This window comes from Perca flavescens, chromosome 3, assembly GCF_004354835.1.
Source record: "Perca flavescens isolate YP-PL-M2 chromosome 3, PFLA_1.0, whole genome shotgun sequence".
Taxonomy (NCBI): domain Eukaryota; kingdom Metazoa; phylum Chordata; class Actinopteri; order Perciformes; family Percidae; genus Perca; species Perca flavescens.
In genome coordinates, this window is record NC_041333.1 from 15,144,406 (window position 1) to 15,165,973 (window position 21,568).

General features: G+C 41.8%; 1 protein-coding gene across 2 annotated transcripts in view; it reads left to right on the forward strand.

The window, feature by feature from the left end:
• Window positions 1–17,018, forward strand: part of LOC114552547 (protein jagged-1b) — a 48,247-nt gene extending 31,229 nt beyond the window's left edge. For both annotated transcript variants that reach the window (XM_028573436.1, XM_028573435.1), the window contains exons 5-14: window positions 4,432–4,492; window positions 5,007–5,137; window positions 6,214–6,333; window positions 6,917–7,030; window positions 9,996–10,109; window positions 13,842–13,955; window positions 14,384–14,430; window positions 14,712–14,888; window positions 15,407–15,557; window positions 15,642–17,018. In XM_028573436.1, coding sequence (XP_028429237.1) covers window positions 4,432–4,492; window positions 5,007–5,137; window positions 6,214–6,333; window positions 6,917–7,030; window positions 9,996–10,109; window positions 13,842–13,955; window positions 14,384–14,430; window positions 14,712–14,888; window positions 15,407–15,557; window positions 15,642–16,081 — 1,469 coding nt within the window. In that variant the 3' untranslated portion in view covers window positions 16,082–17,018. The remainder of the gene's footprint in view (window positions 1–4,431; window positions 4,493–5,006; window positions 5,138–6,213; window positions 6,334–6,916; window positions 7,031–9,995; window positions 10,110–13,841; window positions 13,956–14,383; window positions 14,431–14,711; window positions 14,889–15,406; window positions 15,558–15,641) is intronic.
• The last annotated feature ends 4,550 nt before the right edge of the window (window positions 17,019–21,568 follow it).

Below are 21,568 nucleotides of genomic sequence, written 5' to 3' on the forward strand. Positions count from 1 at the left end.
CAACGCACACGTGGGCAATGATGGAGACACCTGGAGGCGTGATTGGGAGGAACGGCCTCCTGATCTAAACCAGAGTGGTTGTTTGTTGTTGGACTTCTGTGCTAGTCATGGATTGTCTATAACGAACACCATGTTCGAACATAGGGATGCTCATAAGTGTACCTGGTACCAGAGCACCCTAGGCCGAAGGTCAATGATCGATTTCATAATCGTTTCATCTGATCTGAGGCCGTATGTTTTGGACACTCGGGTGAAGAGAGGGGCAGAGCTGTCAACCGATCACCATCTGGTGGTGAGTTGGGTCAGGGGTGGGGAAGACTCTGGACAGACCTGGTAAGCCCAAAGCGTGTAGTGCGGGTAAATTGGGAACGCGTCTGGAGGAGGCCCTGTCCGACAGACTTTCAACTCACACCTCCGGGCGGAGCTTTTTCGTGCATCCCTGTGGAGGCTGGGGGCATTGAACCCGAGTGGACAATGTTCAAAGTTTCCATTGCTGAAGCTGCGGCGAGGAGCTGTGGTCTTAGGATCTTAGGTGCCTCAAGGGGCGGTAACCCACGAACACCGTGGTGGACACCAGTGGTCAGGGAAGCCGTCCGACTGAAGAAGGAGTCCTTCCGGGATATGTTATCTCGGAGGACTCCGGAGGCAGTTGCAGGGTACCGAAGGGCCCGAAGGGCTGCAGCCTCTGCCGTGAAAGAGGCAAAGCAGCGGGTGTGGGAGAAGTTTGGAGAAGACATGGAGAAGGACTTTTCGGTCGGCACCAAAGTGTTTCTGGAAAACTGTTCGCCACCTCAGGAGGGGAAGCGGGGAACCATCCAAGCTGTGTACAGTAAGGATGGGACACTGTTGACCTCCACTGAGGAGGTAATAGGGCGGTGGAGGGAGCACTTTGAGGAACTCCTGAATCCGACTAATCGCCCTCTATGTTAGAGGCAGAGCTGGAGGATAACGGGGATTGTCGTCGATTTCCCAGGCGGAAGTCACTGATGTAGTCAAACAACTACACAGTGGCAAAGCCCGGGATTGATGAGATCCGTCCAGAAATGCTCAAGGCTCTGGGTGTGGAGGGGTTGTCCTGGTTGACACGCCTCTTCAACATTGCGTGGAAGTCTGGGACGGTGCCAAAGGAGTGGCAGACTGGGGTGGTGGTTCCTCTTTTTAAAAAGGGGGACCAGAGGGTGTGTGCCAATTATAGGGGTATCACACTTCTCAGCCTCCCTGGTAAAGTCTACTCCAAGGTGCTGGAAAGGAGGGTTCGGCCGATAGTCGAACCTCGGGTTGAGGAGGAACAATGCGGATTCCGTCCTGGTCGTGGAACAACGGACCAGCTCTTCACTCTCGCAAGGATCCTGGAGGGAGCCTGGGAGTATGCCCAACCGGTCTACATGTGTTTTGTGGATTTGGAGAAGGCGTATGACCGGGTCCCCGGGAGATACTGTGGGAGGTGCTGCGGGAGTATGGGGTGAGGGGGTCTCTACTCAGGGCCATCCAATCTCTGTATGACCAAAGTGAGAGCTGTGTCCGGGTTCTCGGTAGTAAGTCGGACTCGTTTCAGGTGAGGGTTGGCCTCCGCCAGGGCTGCGCTTTGTCACCAATCATGTTTGTAATATTTATGGACAGGATATCGAGGCGTAGTCGGGGTGGGGAGGGGTTGCAGTTTGGTGGGCTGGGGATCTCATCGCTGCTCTTTGCAGATGATGTGGTCCTGATGGCATCATCGGCCTGCGACCTTCAGCACTCACTGGATCGGGTTCGCAACCGAGTGTGAAGCGGTTGGGATGAGGATCAGCACCTCTAAATCGGAGGCCATGGTTCTCAGCAGGAAACCGATGGAATGCCTTCTCCAGGTAGGGAATGAGTCCTTACCCCAAGTGAAGGAGTTCAAGTACCTTGGGGTTTTGTTCGCGAGTGAGGGGACAATGGAGCGGGAGATTGGTCGGAGAATCGGCGCAGCGGGTGCGGTATTGCATTCAATCTATCGCACCGTTGTGACGAAAAAGAGAGCTGAGCCAGAAGGCAAAGCTCTCGATCTACCGGGTCAGTTTTCGTTCCTACCCTCACCTATGGTCATGAAGGCTGGGTCATGACCGAAAGAACGAGATCCAGGGTACAAGCGGCGAAATGGGTTTCCTCAGGAGGGTGGCTGGCGTCTCCCTTAGAGATAGGGTGAGAAGCTCAGTCATCCGTGAGGAGCTCGGAGAGAGCCGCTGCTCCTTTGCGTCGAAAAGGAGCCAGTTGAGGTGGTTCGGGCATCTGGTAAGGATGCCCCTGGGCGCCTCCCTAGGGAGGTGTTCCAGGCACGCCCAGCTGGGAGGAGGCCTCGGGAAGACCCAGGACTAGGTGGAGGGATTATATCTCCAACCTGGCCTGGGAACGCCTCAGGATCCCCAGTCGGAGCTGGTTAATGTTGCTCGGGAAAGGGAAGTTTGGGGTCCCCTGCTGGAGCTGCTCCCCCCGCGACCCGACACCGGATAAGCGGACAAAGATGGATGGATGGATGGATGGAAAACACAAGCGTAGTTTTCAAAACACTCAGTTATGATATAAAGTAAAGAATGTGTATATATAGGGCATTAAAAAACAGAAAATGATGTGAATGCTTTACAGAGAAATGTACAATGCAATTAAAGGTCCCATGGCATGAAAATTTCACTTTATGAGGTTTTTTAACATTAATATGCGTTCCCCCAGCCTGCCTATGGTCCCCCAGAGGCTAGAAATGGTGATAAGTGTAAACCGAGCCCTGGGTATCCTGCTCTGCCTTTGAGAAAATGAAAGCTCAGATGGGCCGATCTGGAATCTTGCTCCTTATGACCTCATAAGGAGCAAGGTTACCTCCCCTTTCTCTGCTTTGCCCACCCAGAGAATTTGGCCCACCCATGAGAGAGAGACATCATGGCTTTCAAACGAGCAAAGTGGCAGTTGGTCAAGGCCACACACACACACCCCCCCCCCCCCCCTCCACCTCCCCCATCCTTCTCTCCTCCTCAATAGCTACAGACACAGAAATGACACATCCTAAGTAAAGCTCATTATGGGACTGGCTCTAGTGGCTGTAATTCTGCACCAAGGCTGAAATTTGGGAAAGAGACTTCAGATACAATATTAGGGGACCACTAAGGTCTATATAAAAGCATCCAAAGAGCACCATGTCATGAGACCTTTAAACATACCAAGGAAAAAAAAAGGTACATTTGTGTAACGACAACTATAAAGCCATCATATAGTTGTATTAAAAATGTAAGGGATTTAAAAGTGTTAATTTATGGACACACACGCACGTTTGTTGCTAGAAAATATTCATCTACTATTTTCCGGGTGACTTGAGGCCACTGTTGAGAAAAAAATAGAAAATGTTTTTGCTTTCCATTTATTTTCCCTCTTTCCCTGCAGGGGGTTTCCTCTGTAGTGATCCTTTCCAAGGTTTCCTAAAAAGGTTTTCCATCAGGTTGTCCTTTCCTTTCTGATCTTGGCCTCTGAAGCCTTGTAAAACTCTTATTGGGATTAATGGCTGTTAAAATAAACTTGAGCCACGAACCAGTGTCATCAGCTTTAAATGGTAGATGTGTTGTTTTGGATTTACACAAACACATGCACAAACTCTAAAATCTGTCAGGTAAAACAAGGCTCGGACCCAAAAAATGCAGAGTAGGCCTAGAGGATTTAGTGGACAGTGTGTGCATGTGTGAGTGTGTGTGTGGGGGGGATTATTCTCTGTCTGTCTGTGACTCATCAGCTGGATGCCCATGCTGTGTGACCTCGGAGGAGCACTGCCATCATTTTGCGAATGTAAAAGTGAATGGAGGAAACCAGAGTTGAAACCATGGAAACCCTGAAGGACAAATGGCTAGTTTACGGACATCCTGCAGCCTTGCCCATCCCGCCCGTGTCTCACTAAATCTGACTTCCTCCTCAGCAGGTCGCTGATTGGACTGCAGAGATGCAGGAAGTCTGAAAAATTAACCGCGGTCCCTCTGTTACCCCCTGCAGTTTACTGGCCATGACCAAGTTCAGGGAGTTTTCAATCTCTTCAGCTGGAAACCTTAAGTAGCTAAACTGTTGAAGTAAATAGTCTCACAATCAAATATTGAGGTAATATTGAGATTTTCTTGAGGTGACAGTACCTCCATGCATCATCTACCTTATAACACCTATCTCATGATGCACTATAAAGCGTGTGTTTTGCATATCTGGTGATATCTGCGGTTATTTTGTTAGCATTAGCAGTGATCCAGATATATTCAGTGTAGATTGCAGGTTTTAATGACCTGTAACTCAACTGAATATTACTTCAGCTTCATAGTTGCTGATTTCTAGTCTATAATATTGTGTGTGTGTGTGTGTGTGTGTGTGTGTGTGTGTGTGTGTGTGTGTGTGTGTGTGTGTGTGTGTGTGTGTGTGTGTGTGTGCGCGCATATGCTTTGTTCACAGCGGTGTGTAGGCAGGGGTGTCATCAGGTCCACGGCTTCTGTACTGCGCCTGCAGAATGCAAGTAAGTCCGAAGAACGTAAGAGAGAAAACTTGATAATTATGAATTAAATAATTTACATAGATGACAGTTAAGTAGCAGATACGATATGATTGATCCAATGATATGATTTAAAAATTAGTGCCACAATGTAGGCAGATACAGTCACTAGATGACTGTGTCTAGATGAATGTAGCCGCTCACTACATGTAGTGTCTACTAAACTAGACAGTGATACAAAGCCTGCTGTTTCCTGAACCTTTTCTCTCTTCATTCAGTCATTCACAGATGATACCCATTATGTCTGGCGTAGCTAAAATCCAATATTCACGTGTGTATATATATATATATATATATATATATATATATATATATATATATATATATAAAATGCTATTTTTTAACCTAAACCTGGATTAGATGCCTGGAGTTTAAATTCCATATGTCGGTATGTGACTTAAAGGAACTGGTTCAGAACAGATACTATCAATACCATGAACGTGATACGAACAAACGTCTCTTTGCTTTTCCTCTTCAGGTGTCATTATGGCTGGAAGGGCCCTCTGTGTGACCAGTGTGTGACGTTCCCTGGCTGTGTGTACGGAAGCTGCACCGAGCCCTGGCAGTGTGCATGCGACGTTAACTGGGGAGGACTACTGTGTGACAAAGGTCAGATATGGGACCCATTAAAAGTTGAATGTTTTGAAGTAAGAATGAAAGAAGGCCCAGATGTACTAACATGGGCGTTTCATTTCTGTGTGTTGATCTGTTTTCCTTCTTCTGATTGATTTAACATCCCAAAACATACAACGTAAAACAAAAGCTCCTTCAAGGCTTAACCCTCCATGCTTTAACTTTTCCCACCACACTGTAGCAAAGTTCCTCCAACATTATCCCAGAATATAACAGCCCTCCTCCCACCTCTGTCCCAGTGTGGGAGCTGGGAACCGGGGGAGCCCACGGGACGGTGTATTGTGCAGAGGAAAGGCGATAGCCTTGGGTAAGGTGAATGTGAGCGGGGCTGGGCTCTTAGCTAGGTGGGGTCATAACCTGTTTGTGTATTCAAAAAGGCTCTGCAAAGAGCTGTGGTGAGACAAAGAGACTGTGGGAGATCATTAGAGAAAGCTTTAATCAGCCTCAACACTGGAGTCAACAGGCCCGGCCGCTACTGGCCTGCACAGTCAGCACACTGATAAACGACCTGGATACACACTTCAGCCTCTGTGTGTGTGTGTGTGTGTGTGTGTGTGTGTGTGTGTGTGTGTGTGTGTGTGTGTGTGTGTGTGTGTGTGTGTGTGTGTGTGTGTGTGTGTGTGTGTGTGTGTGTGTGTGTGTGTGTGTGTGTGTGTGTGTGTGTGTGTGTGTGTGTGTGTGTGTGTGTGTGCAGGTAATAAAAGAATGAAAGAACTGATAGAAAGTATAGTTGCCTTTCCCCATTTGAGGCACTACTGATGCTCTACCTCTCAATTCAGGCTATATAAAGAATTTTATCTCTTGTGTTTGAACATTGTGTGTGTGTGTGTGTGTGTGTGTGTGTGTGTGTGTGTGTGTGTGTGTGTGTGTGTGTGTGTGTGTGTGTGTGTGTGTGTTACGCTCTTCACTTGAGACAAAGTCAAGCTGAAGTGAACCTGGATCCATCTGCATAGTTGTTCCTTTTGATCCATTTATACTTTTTTTCCCTGCCGTTTTGTGCTGTTAACTGAAATCGAAAAGCATACATTAATCATGCTTTTTTACGGTTTCAGACCTGAACTACTGTGGCACCCACCAGCCCTGCAAGAACAGTGGGACCTGCACAAACACAGAGCCAAACGAGTACCACTGTGAATGCCAGGAAGGTTTCAGAGGACGCAACTGTGACATCGGTGAGTGTGGCTTCACCATACTGTACAGCCAATGAACCAAACTGTATGTGGATACAGCAGATAACGTTTGTCTACATCAATGAAAGAGATGCTCAGTAAGAAAAGGGATAACAATATATGGCAGAGGGAGCAAAAGTTAAGGTCAAAATAACATATACATCAATATATACAACAACGAAAATACCTAATGTAAAAACAATATAGATAAAGAACACATTCCGATTCATTCTTTAGCTGATTTCATACCATACACATGCTTGCCATAACAAAAATGTCACTTCATGCCAACATGTTTTTTTTAGTATTATGTTATATAAAAATATTCACATTTTAAAAGTTGAATCAAATCTGTTGCTTCTCAAAACACACACAAGGAGAAAAAGAAAGAAAGTAGAAACATCCTCTTAGGAGATTGTAGGAATTCAGCTTCATTTTGAGAATAAGCAACCTGCACCACCTTTAATTTTACATTGTAAACTGGCACTACAATATCAACTGTCAGTACCTATGTGGGTGTGCCGGGCCTTTGAATTATATCCTCTTTTGTCATTGTCATCTGTCCGTCTTTTTCTCCTCTCATCAGTGGAGCATGCGTGTTTGTCGTCCCCGTGTATGAATGGAGCCACCTGTTTGGAAGACCCGACGGGCTTCAGCTGCACCTGTACCGACGGCTGGACCGGACACATGTGCACTGATGGTGATTGCCAATGCCACACACACAACACACACAGAAACACACATACACTCCTCACGCACACAACTCTGAGCTGAGGGGCTGGGCAGTGTGAGATTGTCTGTGATTTGGTGTTTAATTTGGATCAAAGCCAGTGAGTGACTCTAATCAATCCAACAGAGGAAGCTAAATTAGCCTGAACACAAACAGCAATCAGTGTTCTTTCTCGCCCTGTGTCTGGCTTTGTGTCTGTGTGTGTGTGTGTGTGTGTGTGTGTGTGTGTGTGTGTGTGTGTGTGTGTGTGTGTGTGTGTGTGTGTGTGCACAGGCATGAATTTGCATTGCCAAGAAAATGTGAGGTCGAGCATCTTTGATCAACTTTATTGCTTAACTTTAGATAAAACTGAGTTAAGCGTGTGTTTCTTTTAATGGCAGTGAATCAAGACTTCTAGTGGTTAATTCTTGCAGGTCTCGTTCAGACATAGTGTTCTGCATCAAAATACATCCAGACTTTGATCTAGATGAGGTAGATTGAGTTCACGAATGTCAGACAGGTATGAGTGTTGAGTAAAACGAGGAAAACACTGAATCCCAAATTGCTCCTGATGTAATGTGGAGAAAGTACTACTTAGATCTGAAATACAAAGAAGATGCCGATAATGGCTGTGCAGGTAGGCTACTGGCTACAAGAAAGGAACACAAGTATAAATGTTGCAAGACTATAGTGTATCAATTGCATTCCCTATATAGGCTCAAACCATCAGACACACATGCAGACCAGAATACTAAAACACTATCAGCACAGACTTTAATCCCACATCTGAGAATTTGTGCAGCGACATCCGGTTCCCTCGTGTTGTGTGTTTATGGGGAAAAAATAAAAAGTTGTTTTGGGAGTAAAGCGTCTGCCAAATGAATGTAATGTTATCAGATTTTGTTTCCTCTATGAGGAAACTGAGACCACTTCTAAACATTAAAACAATACACACTTGTGTTTAGAACAGGAATGATATGTTGTTATTGGCATTTGTCCTCATCAGTTGTGGTGACAGTAGTTTGCTGTACAGTAGCCTGATTTTTCTCCTAAAAATATGTAATGCTAGACTACTACTCATATAAGACGGAGCAATTCTCAGACACAACAATGGCATGATGGCATTCAATCCGGTCCAAGAAAGAACATTTTAACCAATATACCATATGAGGAACTTGTACTTGGATTTTTACAGTGCTGAACTTCTGACGGCAACCGCCGGGCAGAAGTAACACCAAAAACTTTGGGAAAACGCTCTTGCAGATAGGTTGTAAGGGCGGTTGTCAGGGCGGTTGCCGCGCAGCATTGCGAAACCTGCAAGAGATGATCAAAATTGAAGAAGCCATAATATCCTGACTTTTATTTTCAAGTATGACCTCAGAAATGTTGGATCATTTCCCATGATCCCAATCCTATAATCCGAGCTATCTCTGATGACATTGTCGGGGTTATTTTCTCAAACTTTAGGAAGCAGAAGACATTAAACAATGGAGTGCCCCTTTAAGATGACACTAAGTTGCCTCCAGAAATCAGCTTCCACAGACACATTTGTAAGCACATTTAGTCAGAGGACTATTGTTAAAGAAAGCATTGAGTCCCTCAATTTAACATAGTTTGATCTGTCTACGTCTTGATCCCCGGTACACACTGTATTAAATTCTACAGCAGCCCTTATGCCTTGTAAGATTTCCCACCTCCGTGTTGTCAAGCGTGACTAAAGGTCAAACAAGGTTTTTTCCGCAAAGTAACAACTGAGCTGTCACAACAGTCTGTCTTGGGCTTGATCATGATGTCCGTGTCCTGTATACAGCAGGAATGTGTGTGTGTGTGTGTGTGTGTGTGTGTGTGTGTGTGTGTGTGTGTGTGTGTGTGTGTGTGTGTGTGTGTGTGTGTGTGTGTGTGTTTGTGTGAGATTGGATCATGAAGGTTGCGGTCTGTTTTAGCTGCGTGTGTAAACAAGCAGCGTTCCACATCTTCTGCTTTCACCTCCATCAGGATAAACAGCGCTGCACGTCGGTCGCTGGCTTGTGAACACTTTTTTCTACAGAGGGAGAGAGGGTAAGAGAGGAGAGGGACAAACAGAGAAATAAAGTAATAGTTTATTTTTGCTCTTGTTATTTGTTGCTGTCTATGTATGCGTTGTGTGGGTCTCTCTGGGGAATACACAGTGAGAGGATTGTCAGGCTTGCAGGGAATGACAACCATAACCACAACACAGCTCTGCGTTCAGACTAAGATTTATATGTATAACCGATATTAATTAAAGGCTTCTTTGTTTGTTATGAATTCTTCGTCTAGTTTTGGGAGAAGTGCCGCTAGCTTGACTGGGTTATTATTGCTCAGGGTTGGAGTCAGGGTCAAGAGGATGGAAACTGGTTGTTCTGCAGGGTTAGGTAAATGAAAAAAGGTTATGAGAGAGACAGAGAGCTCTTGACCGAAGATGTATACCACAGAGTCATGCATGGGAATAGTTATGATGGCACTACTGCATAAATATGCCATGTTTAATAGGAAGTCATGCATGGTTAACCCCTAAAATGAGAGCTTCTCTCCATCTCTTTTTCCTCACATTCCCTCTGTGTCTTTATCTGTTTTTAATTCCTTTTCAGATGAGGGGAGCCAGGCGGGGCAGCTCCATTTTCCCCCCTTTTTCTCATTTCTTTTATTTGAATTCCCTCGTTCCTCCCTTCTCTCTGGGAAAGGTTTGAGGTGACAGCCATGTACGTGCAGCAGATGATTGCATTTATCACTGTTTGCACAGAAACCAGAGCAGCAGAAAAGAGAATGAAAACATGGGCCACCAAAGAATCCGCATACCATGCTACACTTCAGATCACACATGTCCACACGGTGGCATCGCACAAACTCGGACACACACAACATTTCTCTTTGATATTCACACACATATTCCCATTACACTGACCAGTAGTTCATGTGCAATATTTTCCCTTTCCAGCTGTGAGGCGGTGTGATCGGAGCCCTTGCGGACGTGGAGCAACATGTCAGGAGACTCCTGGAGGATACCGATGCCTCTGCCCTCCTGGATGGACTGGCAGGACGTGCCAGCTGGGTCAGTGGATCACAAATAACAGCCATAACACATTTTACATGTATTTTATATAGAGGGAAAATGCCTCTGAATAATGCAGTCTGTTATGCCTATTGTTCTATATGTTTTAAATATACATATAAATAGTGTTGGGCAAGTTACTTCCAAAATGTAATACATTATAGATTACTAGTTACTGTCATTTGAGAGTAATTAGTTATATTACAATATTACTGTCTCTGAATTGTAATGCGTTACACTACTTTTGCATTACTTTTGAGTTACTTTCACCAAAATAACAGCGGAAGTTTAACTTGGCAGCTAGCTTGTGAATTTAACCACTGGATCAATAAAGTCTCATCTTTATCCACTTTAATACATCACAGATTATTCATAATATTTTGTATAATTAATATGAATATGCAAAGTAACTAAAGCAATAAAAAATAGATAAGTAAAACTTACAATAGGCAAGTAGGAGAAAATGAAAATACTCAATTAAAAGTACCTTACAGTTGTGTTGAAGTACGGCATTCTTGTAAAATGTTTGTTTAAAGCACCTGAATAAGAAATTCATGTTGTTTATAGTGTTTAAAACAGTCTAAAGGGAATTGTCAATTATAGTGTGATTAAAACTCACTATTTACATTATTTACAGTACTTGATTACAGCTGATATGTGAAAAGGTACACAACCTTATTTGTTGAACAGTAATTTAGTTTTACTGCGAACCGTCGCAGGAAGTGCTTTTATTTTGAAGTAGGCTACACGGAAGTTGTCGGTTGTGTACCTTGTGTACTCTTGCTAGCTTACTGAGATGCAACATGAGTTGCTCACTTTATTATTTGTAAAACTGCAACTGTAATAATTATTACCGTTCATGACAGAAACATATTGAACAGTAAATGGTCACAGTAAAAGACAAGCCTTTTTGGTCGTCAAGCGATTCAACTACAGGCAGTTACTCTCCACCGCTGATAAACTGCAGTGATTTACGTGTAAGCAAGCCTAAACATTAATTCCCGACATGTTTAAATCTATCAGTACCGTCACCTGTTGGGACACAGATGTTATGAAATAATACTCACGGCTTTTTTTTCCTGTGAACAAATGATTCGCGGTGTTGTGAAATTCTTAAAAAATGTTGCGTTAAAATGCGTTGTAACTCGCGTTACTGAGATTGTAACGGGTAATAATATTACCGAAATTGAATTAGTAATGCGTTATATTACTGCGTTACAGCAAAAAGGAATACATTACTGCAATTGCGTTACTTTTGTAACGCGTTACTCCCAACACTGCATATAAATGTATATCAAAACACAATGGGAATGTAGCTTTGCTGCTGAATAAATAAAAGCAAAAGTAAGAGTAAAAGTAAGGCTAGGCATTGTATTGGTTGAATTAGTCAACATGATTGAAATTTCATATTGACATTGCAGAGATTCAGGCTTTTGATAAAAAGGGATAATCATCCCAATCATGATTTTAGCAAATAAAATACACATACAGTATTAGAAAGATAAACCATGCTATATCATGCCGTGAATACATTTTGATCATTGTTTTCTCAATGTCAATTAATGTCCATTCAGCAGCTGTTCTGGAGCGTTCAACTGGAAATCTTAACTAGTTATTGAAGGTTTTGTTACATGTAGCTGAATGCAAAATGGTGGAACACAGTTCATTGGTTTGAACATCAGTTTAATTGCTTGTATTTTGTATGCCATTTGCATATATATTTTATATATTGTGATATTCCATACGTATGTTGATAGTTTTAAATATATCCTAATTAATATTTGCTTATGTCCAGCCATAAGCAAAAGTAATGTAATAGAAGCAAGTAACCTAAAAGTCAAATAGAGACACAATTATTGTTTTTGACGAAGAGGACCAATTTAATGCCAAAACTTTGCATTGCACAACTAATCAATACAATATTACATTTTAATCTAAGATTGACAGATGAAAAGACACTTAAATTGGTGCAAAGGGATTTTATCTGAGTGTAATGCTTCAAAAGTTTAGCATATTGGGTTTTTTGTAACAGAGATCATTTTTCATCATTAAAGTATGTCACTACAGTTACATACAGGGTTCTATTAATGAGAAAATCTGATATTAACTATCCTCAAATGAATCTATTTGTAGAAGTTTTAACACTGATCCTCAAACAAACAAAATCTATCTGAGCTGTAATTCACAGCTGGTTTCAAAAGCTGTTTCAATGACCAATATGTGATTATTTGAAGTGAAATATGCATTTAATGCACAAATTAAAAAGGGAGAAAAAAGCCGATGGCATTTTAATTCTCCTATCAACCCATCCTGACTGTGAATCAGTATTCTCTAAATGCACTGTCACGTCTCTTTGGGCCACATTTGCTCATATTGACAAGTATACTCCCAGAGGGTTGTTGTGTTAGATAGTACAGCAGAGGGAATATTGTATAAAATCAGGTCTCACAGACACACATACACACACATACACACACACACACACACACACACACACACACACACAGAAGACATATTATATACACACATACAGTGGCTTGGGGGTTATGAAGTAAAAAGTGAGACATATTTCAGGATGACAGCCTCTCCTACTCCTCTGTGTTAAAGTGATATGTCACTCTGACACTTGATAATCCCCCATAGTTCCACATCACAGGTCAGTAGCTCATAGTATCACACACACACACACACACACACACACACACACACACACACACACACACACACACACACACACACACACACACACTCAATGTTCAAACACAAGTGATAAAACTCTTTATAGCCTGAACTGAGAGGCAGAGCATCAGTAGTGCCTCAAATGGGGAAAGGCAACTATACTTTCTATCAGTTCTTTCACTCTTTTATTACCTGACTTCTGTCCCCACATTTTTATATTGGTTTAGATTACCTTTAACTGACTGACTACTTCCTTTTCATTCATTCAGCGTTTCTTTCAAACCTCCTCTTGCAATGCAACCTCCTCTTGCTTTAAGAGCCAAGCCCTCAGGGTTTCCTGTCTTTTTACACTCACCCAACACGACAAAGGGTGGGAACGGGGGGGGGCATAAACAGGTGCATAAACAGGAAAGATGTAAGAAGATGCTGCCAGGCATTACTTTGGATGTACTGTGCATTTGTAAGCATAATATTTGATAAAGGCAAACACTCTGTCTCCAAGTGTTGGTGTGCATCCAGCAATTCCCCACTTCACAGTTCAATTCAAGCATCTACTTCAAAATTGAATTTAACAGGTGACTGAAGATTGCCGGGGCCCAGTAGGAGACATGAGAATTAAATTCAGTAGTTTTATGGGATGTTTTATCTCATTTCAGTGAGAGGTTTAACAAGATTAGACTGACATGATTCCATCAATAATACAATTCTGTGACAAATGATTAAAATTATGATTTAAAGTATCCAAATACATATGAGCAGAATACTGATGGAAAGTATGTTGGCATGGCAATCATCTGGAGCCACACACACATCCATACATTTCTACAGATGTTGGGTAACAAACTGCACACAAAAAAAAAAAAAATACTGCTACTGTTGTCTGCGGTTGAAAGGTAGCGTGTCGATGTAGAACTAAAGAGGAACTGATGTAGCAAGTGCTCAGTGTATCACTGGTTTAGATCTGTCAGATATATTACATGTGAAGTCTTCAGTAGAGATGAAATGTTGTTCATCAGATCAGTGTTTATAGAAACTTTTTGTTTCTCCCTGTAGACACCAATGAGTGTGAAATGAGTATATGCGTCCACGCCCGCTCTTGTCGCAACCTGATCGGTGGATACTTGTGTGACTGCCTTCCTGGATGGACGGGGCCTAATTGTGACATCAGTGAGTATAAAAGGGAATGGAAAGACATAAAAGAGGGAAGAAGTGATTGTCCTGTGGCAGGTAGTGAAAGATGAAGAGCCTCAGTGGATTGTGTTTAAACAGCAGTTCCCCTGCAGCTCAAACTCCCTGTCGGCTGGAGATCATTTTACTCCCAGTCCAGTTCTATCTATCAGGGTATCAATGCAATACTCTAAAAATGGAACACTAACCAAAAAGTGTGTATGAAGTTTTTGACTATTATCTCCTGTAGCTCGCTCACCCATCACTGTATAAAGGTGCAATCTGACATCCTGGTTGCACAGTAATGCAACATCTGTAATCCCAGTCTGTTCTCTTTTTACTTTGTATATTGTTGTTTACAATGTACACAGACATATCCTATTTATGTGCGATAGTAAATTAGTGTTTCTGGTTACTCTGATTTCTAGGGAACAGCAGCTGTCAGGGTTTGTGTTTGAACGGCGGTCGTTGTGAGGTGAGAGTCCTGGCTCTGCTGCCTTTTTCTCTCTCTGTCTAATTTGCCTTTCATCTCTGCATCATCAGTCACAGCACTGACCCGCTTCATTGTCTTCCTCTCACTCTCTCATATTTAGTGTAATGACAAATTGTCGCCTTTCTTCCTGTCACTCCATTATCTGTTACTTAAATTGTAATCATATTCTCTCTTTATTGCCCTTTCCCGCCACTTTATTTAATCGTTGCTCTCTCTGTTTTACATACATATAAATAACACACACTCTATGCTGTCCCACATAGGACCAGTTGTCAGGGTCCAGATGCTTGTGTCCACCTGGTTTCTCTGGGAAATATTGCGGAAATGGTCCAAGTCCCTGTGACAGCGCCCCCTGTCTGCATGGAGGACAGTGTGTGGAGAAGGATGGAAGGACCTTCACCTGCAACTGTCCCACGGGATATTCAGGAGTCTTCTGTGAGGTTGGACAAACTTCATATATGTTAATTTAAGGCTAGCTTAGTCTGCAGAATGAAAACATGACAGTAAAAGGCATACAGTGATCATTAGATATGGGCGGTGGAGGAAGTCATCCAAGTCCTTTTCAATCTGCAAAACATCATAGTGTGTAATTACAAAAAGAAATGTTGAACAGTCAAACACAAATACAAATATCAATAATAAATTCAAAAAAAAATATTACGTTATTTAGATGTTCTTAATTAAACCTTGAAAACTCACATTACACTTACATTTCTGAATATTTGATTTTAAACTGTTCCAAAGAAAGGGACCTCTATATTTTACGGTATAGGCCTACTGATAACAAGAAAGTATGCCAGTAAGTTAGCCTACATAAAAGTCATTGACTTGTTAGACGTGTTAGAATGTAAATGAAAACAACTTAGCCTCAGATAGCTGGAATAATGTCTGGAATAATGTGATCTGTCAAAATGGATGTAACTGTAACTGTTTTGTTATTTTTTTCCTATGATTTCAGATTGCGTTGGATCTGTGCAATCCTAACCCCTGCCAGCAGGGGGTACCCTGTCACAGCATGGAAGGCAGATACATGTGTACATGCCCCGAGGGTTACTATGGTAACAAGTGCATTAGCATAAAAAATCCCTGCATTGGTCAACACTGTCAAGGTAAGAAAAATGTTGTGTGTCTTAAAAAGTACAAAATCTCTATGAAGTCTAGACTGACCTCTGTCTCTGCCTCCATGTCTGTAGATGCCATGTCTGACACGACTAACGGGGGTGTCAGCTTCTACATCATCCTGGTGAGCGTCTTAGCTTTGGTGACGGTCTGTGGCTGTGCTGCCTGTGCCTTCATCTTCTCCCACCTCCATCGAAAGCGGAAAAAGCAGCAGGCCATCCCACAGGAAGAAGGCATCAATAACCAGAGGGAGTTTGTAAACCTCATCAGAAACGTGGACCGTCCCGTGACCCTCCTGCCCCCCGCCACCCCGATCGCACACCCTCCAGCCCCTCCTGCTCCAGGCTCACGTTGCTACGAGGAGATTGAACTGACCCTGCCGCCCTCCCCTGCACCTTCACACCCGTCTCCAGCACCAAAGCCAGCCCACGGCCCCAAACTGGACATTTCAAACCGCGAGAGGGAGAAGTTGAACCGCTTTCACTACACAGACAACCAGGAGCTGGAGGCCTGACCCTTAACTTTTGAGCCTCTGAGGAGCTTTTTTTTTTTTATTTAATTTTGCGTTCTTCGCACTCTCTCGCTCACAGGGACCTGTTTCCAGACCCTAAGACCTTTATGTGCTCAGATAGATCATTGAAGGCTGCTAAGTAGAAGGGTCAAAGGTCTTGTGCTGTGTTGCCGTCTTTTACCTAATTAACTATGAGAAGAAGCAGCATGTTTGACTGAAAGACTCATCAGACTCTTACATTGATTTTGGAGACTTAAAGCTTTGGAGTGCCTAAGATACCGTCAAGAGTAACTAGAGGATCATCGTCTAGGAGCCTCTCAACCTGTCTCCTGGTCCATGATGCCATCTGATAGGTGTTCGGACCTCCACTTCTGTTTCAGACTGAACTCTGACAGACAGAGAGATCATTGAATGGATACTTATTTAACACTCAGTGTGTTTGTGTTTGTGTGTGTGTGTGTGTGTGTGTGTGTGTGTGTGTGTGTGTGTGTGTGTGTGTGTGTGTGTGTGTGTGTGTGTGTGTGTGTGTGTGTGTGTGTGTGTGGAAGAGAGAATGTATATTATGAGTGTATGTGGGGGGGAAAAGGAAAGACCGTTTACTTTAAGAAAAGAAAACAAAGTGCATATACTTGTCAAAGAGGCTGCATACTCCTGCTCCAAAGGCTTTTAAGCCTTTTGAAAACTGTTTTAAAACTATACACTGTTGCCTGTATTGTCTCTGTAATACTACAGCTTGTCAAAGATGTATGATTTTTTTCATACCTGTGTGTAAAATAGCTTTTTTTGTACATGAATATATTGTACATATTGATGCCCTTTTTGTACTGTGGTTTGGTCTGAAAGTATCACTGTATTACTTTGCTCTGTTTGTCCCATTTCACTTTCCATTTGGAGCAACCAGCACATGTGGATTGTAATAAAAGTGCATTTACCAACTCTATTTCATTATTTTTATTGCCTATAATCATTAATCACCAGCATTATAGTCGATGCTAGAGAGAGGTGTCAGTGTTGCCATACAGAGATTATTCATTATTGTCTTTTGCAAGAAGGCGTAAATTGCTCATCACCTTGTTTATATGTGCATTACAAGTGCTGATTGTTAAAATCATTGTCAGACGCCCATGGAAAAATATTTCATGAGGGAGCACCAAAGAATACATACTGTAGTATTTTGAAGTTCTTATTTCCTGCATATTAGTTTGCAATTCAAGTGAGTTACAAGGGCAAACAGTGTGCAGGCTCATTTGTCACAGTCCAACCCCTTTGGTGGGTCCATCTTTACAAATGTATGCTTCCATAGGGCCCATATACACTATATGCTAAATCTGCCAGGCTGAGTTTTATAAAATTGTGTAAATGGTGCAGAAGGGATGAGAATATTTCCATTTTACTGTATGAAATTATGCAGCCATTAAAAAAAAAAACACAGTTTTGGGGTTTTGAATATTTATTTTACTGTAAGTATCATACAGCAACAGTGAAGTGTTGGAACAAACAAATACAGTGTGGGATTCTTTTTTTTTTTTTTTCTTTAAAGCAACTTAATCAAGGTTTAAAGGGTTACAAATGTAAATAGTGTTGGGTTCACCTAATCAGAAAAAGGTGCAGCAGTACAGTATACAGACTTAGATACAGAAAATCAGCGCCATGTCAAAAGGGATACCATAACATTAAAAAAGAAATACATTGAAATGATTTCAAAAGTAATATGACTAATTATGATGGTATTTGAAAGAAATCACGGTCTTCTTACCCTTTGTGTTTTTCCATTTTTCGGATGCTATGACAAGAAACATTATCAGTGTCAGTGGATCACTGTATGCACAAGGTCTCTCTCTCTTTTTTCCTCTATCTCTCTGAAACACATTCACAAACAATGATGTGGACAGTGCCAGGAAAAAAGAAAGGAAAACCACCCGTTGACCCCAGTCTTTCTCAAGAACAACTGTTTTATTGTTTTTTGGGGGCTTTTTTCCCTTTATTTCAGAGTGAGAGACAGTGGATAGACAGGAAAGGTGGGAGAGAGATGGGGGATGACACGCAGCAAAGGGCCACAGGTCGGATTTGAACCCGTGCCGCTGCAAAGTTCTCAGCCTACATGGGGCGCACGCTTTTACTGGGTCACCCCGACAGTGTGGTATTTTTAACTTTGAGTTTGTATTATAAGGGTATTTTCAATGAGTGCAATACTTTAGCTATAACAGAAACAGCTAAAATATACTATCTAAACATAAAGAACAAACATATAAAACAAAAAATGTGTCTGGTATTGTACTGTATGTAAACTCCAACCCAATTCATCCATGTGTGTCATGACGATAATGATGAATTTGCTGTAAGATGTGAAAGTGTGTGAAAGGAAGGGTTTTGTGTGTTGGGGCAGTGTAAAGTGGCTGCACGGTCACAGCAGCAGCAGTTAATGGGCAAATGGATGTGACAAATGTGATCTTTGACCTGTGCAAACAGCCACTGGCTGGAAATGAACACGGGCTTCCTGCCACCACCCTGGTCAAGAGGAAATGTAGGAAATAAGAGTTTACACACACACACACACACGCACATGCACACACTACTCTATGCATAGGACCCTCTCTACACCTGTCAGACCCCAGCACGCAGATTAGAGAGTTTTCGTTCAGATGGGTGCCTTCGTCAAAATGTTTCATCTTGATATCTGTTTACCTTTTATATCCCACATGTTGATCGTCCTAAAGACATTTGAGGATGTCATATTGGGCTTTGGAAAACACAAATCGACATTTTTCACTATTTTCTGACATTTTATAGACCAAACAACTAATGGATTAATCGAGAAAAAAATCGAGAAAAGAATCGAGAAAATAATGTTTAGTTGCAGCCCTATATAGGGTAATGTGGGGTTTAAGCAACAATTGACTTTTCATTGGGGTCAATGTCTATTGTATATGACACAGACTGTTACAATGACGTGCACCTATGAGCAGGATTTATGTTAATTCTCACATAGTTAGAGTTAGTCACATTAGAGTTAGTTTCACATTGCCAGACCTATCTCCACAGGGCTTCTGGGTTGACACAATAAGTATTTCTTCACAAAATAGAGTTTGAGGGTTAAGTTATTCAATTTTATTCAACACAATTTATTTAATTTTACCAGGATAATCTCAAAATTAAGATTGACTTCAAAGTTATAGGCAACTCTCCTGTCTTACAGGGACATCTTGTGGCGTCAGCAGGTATAACCACTGAGTCAATTTCTTTTGATACAGTGTAGGTTCTCACTTTCTAATATGGTCAATAAATACCATTTATCAAGATCCATATATAATATATGTACATGGGCACTTATTAGATGTACACATTCTTACAACATGGCAAAAAAACTAAATAAAAAATGAAAAAAATGTTAATGTGAGAAACCAACTGGCAAGCAGGTATGTGAGAGGGAACTAATAAATCAAACGACTTCTGTACAAACATTGTGATAAAACCCATTAAACACCATTAAGAATCAGGGCTCAAATGAGGCCAAATGCTGCAAAATGTAAACTGAATGGAAATCTAAATGAAAATATCTATAAGAACAAGGTCATGATCCACTTCCTTTTCCTTGAGCTTTCAGCTGCATCACATCTTTATCAGCACATTTTTTTACAGTTTGCTTATTTTTCAAGACAGCAGTATAAGCCTGTTTTGACTAGTGGTGGAAGAAGTATTCAGATATTTTACTAAAGTAAAAGTGGATATAGTGTGCTATACTCTGTTAAGTATTAGTCCTGCAATCAAACAATTAAATTAAATTCAAATTGCTTTATTGGCATGAATGTCAGAAATAACAATATTGCCAAAGCATCAAGGATAATAATGTGAGAAGAAATACATACATACAATTTATTGAGTAAACTAAAATATATACATTTAAAAAATAAAAACAGGAAAGCAACAACAGTATATCAATACACAGTAAAATCCCTAGTGTCAAATGTAAGAAAGAAAACAAAGACAAAAAAAAAAAAAAAAAAAAAAAAAAGAACATGAAAAAACATGAAACAAATCATTGAAGTAGAGGACTAAATGGGAAGGCAGAGTAAACTGTGGGGAGATTAACTAAAAATATTAGGTGTTGTTGTGCTGGTTGTCTCTCAGGCTGTGACATGCACTCACAAATCTCACTGCTTCTACAGCGCTCACACTATTTTCTCCAAGTAGATTTTGCATTTTTGTCAGCTCAGAGAGTGAATAAAAATCTGGGAGTTTACATTTAATTTTTGTAAGAAACTGAGTTCTGATGTCAGTATATGTGCTACATTGAAGCAGGAAGCGTTGCTTTGTCTCCACCTGTCTCTGTGGACAGAGCTGACATAGCCTGTCTTCTCGAGGCAGCCAGGTCTGTCTGTGGCGGCCGGTTTCCACAGCCAGACTGTGTCCACTCAGCCTGAACCTGCTCAGAGTCTTTCTGAGTCTGTGGGTATGGTGCTCAGGTATTCAGCTACCGTGTACTCTCGGTTTAGGGCTAGGTAACAATCCATTTTGCTTTGACATTTAGTAGTGTCTTTCCAATAGGTCATGTATTTCTGTTTTGGTTGGGCCGGATGGTTTGGGGGGTGTCCTGAGGCTCTGGGGGCTGTGAAATGAGGGATCTGAGGGGGGTGTCCTGAGGCTCTGGGGGCTGTGAGGTGAGGGAGCTGAGGGACAGGTCTAGCTAACTGATGGGGGTCGCTTGTTTTCAGGTGGTTGTAGAATTTGATAGATTTTTTTTCAATTGTAATTTGGAGGGGATATTGACCTAGTTCTGCTCAGCAGGTGTTATTTGGAATGTGTCTTGGTAGGTGTAGAAGGTTTCTGCAAAATTCTACATGGAATTTCTCAATTGGGTGATTGTCCCAGTCAGTAAATTTTAAATGTCTACTGAGCGGGCCCCATATTTCGCTGCAGTATAGAGCGATGGGTTCTATTACTGATTTGAATATTTTTAACCAAATTTTAATTGGAATGTCTGTTTTGATTTTTCATTAATTGCATAAAATGCTTTTCTTGATTTGTCTCTCAGCTCATTCACACCCATTTGAAAACTACCTGATGAACTAATATTGAGACCTCTGTTCTAATTGAACTGTATTTAGATAGAATAGATGTTTACTGTAATTCCCAGATCTTTTCTGGAAAATCTGAATTTTGATTTAGGTTGACAGTCAGAGCCCATGTCTGACAGAAACTGTGCAGGAGGTCCAGGTGTTGTTGTAGGCCTTCTTTTGTAGGACAGCAGGACTAGCCTACATCATCAGCATATAACAAACATTTGATGTCAGTATCTCCCAGAATGATACCAGGGGAGAAAGTTCCAGATTTTTTGCCAATTAATTTATATAAATGTTGAACAGAGTCGGGGACAGGCAAAAACAAACTCTGACTTTAGTAAAAGTATAAGCAAGTTAAGCATCAAATTCAAAATATACTTAAAGTACCAATATTAAAACTACTCATTATGCAGAATGGATCATTTCAGAA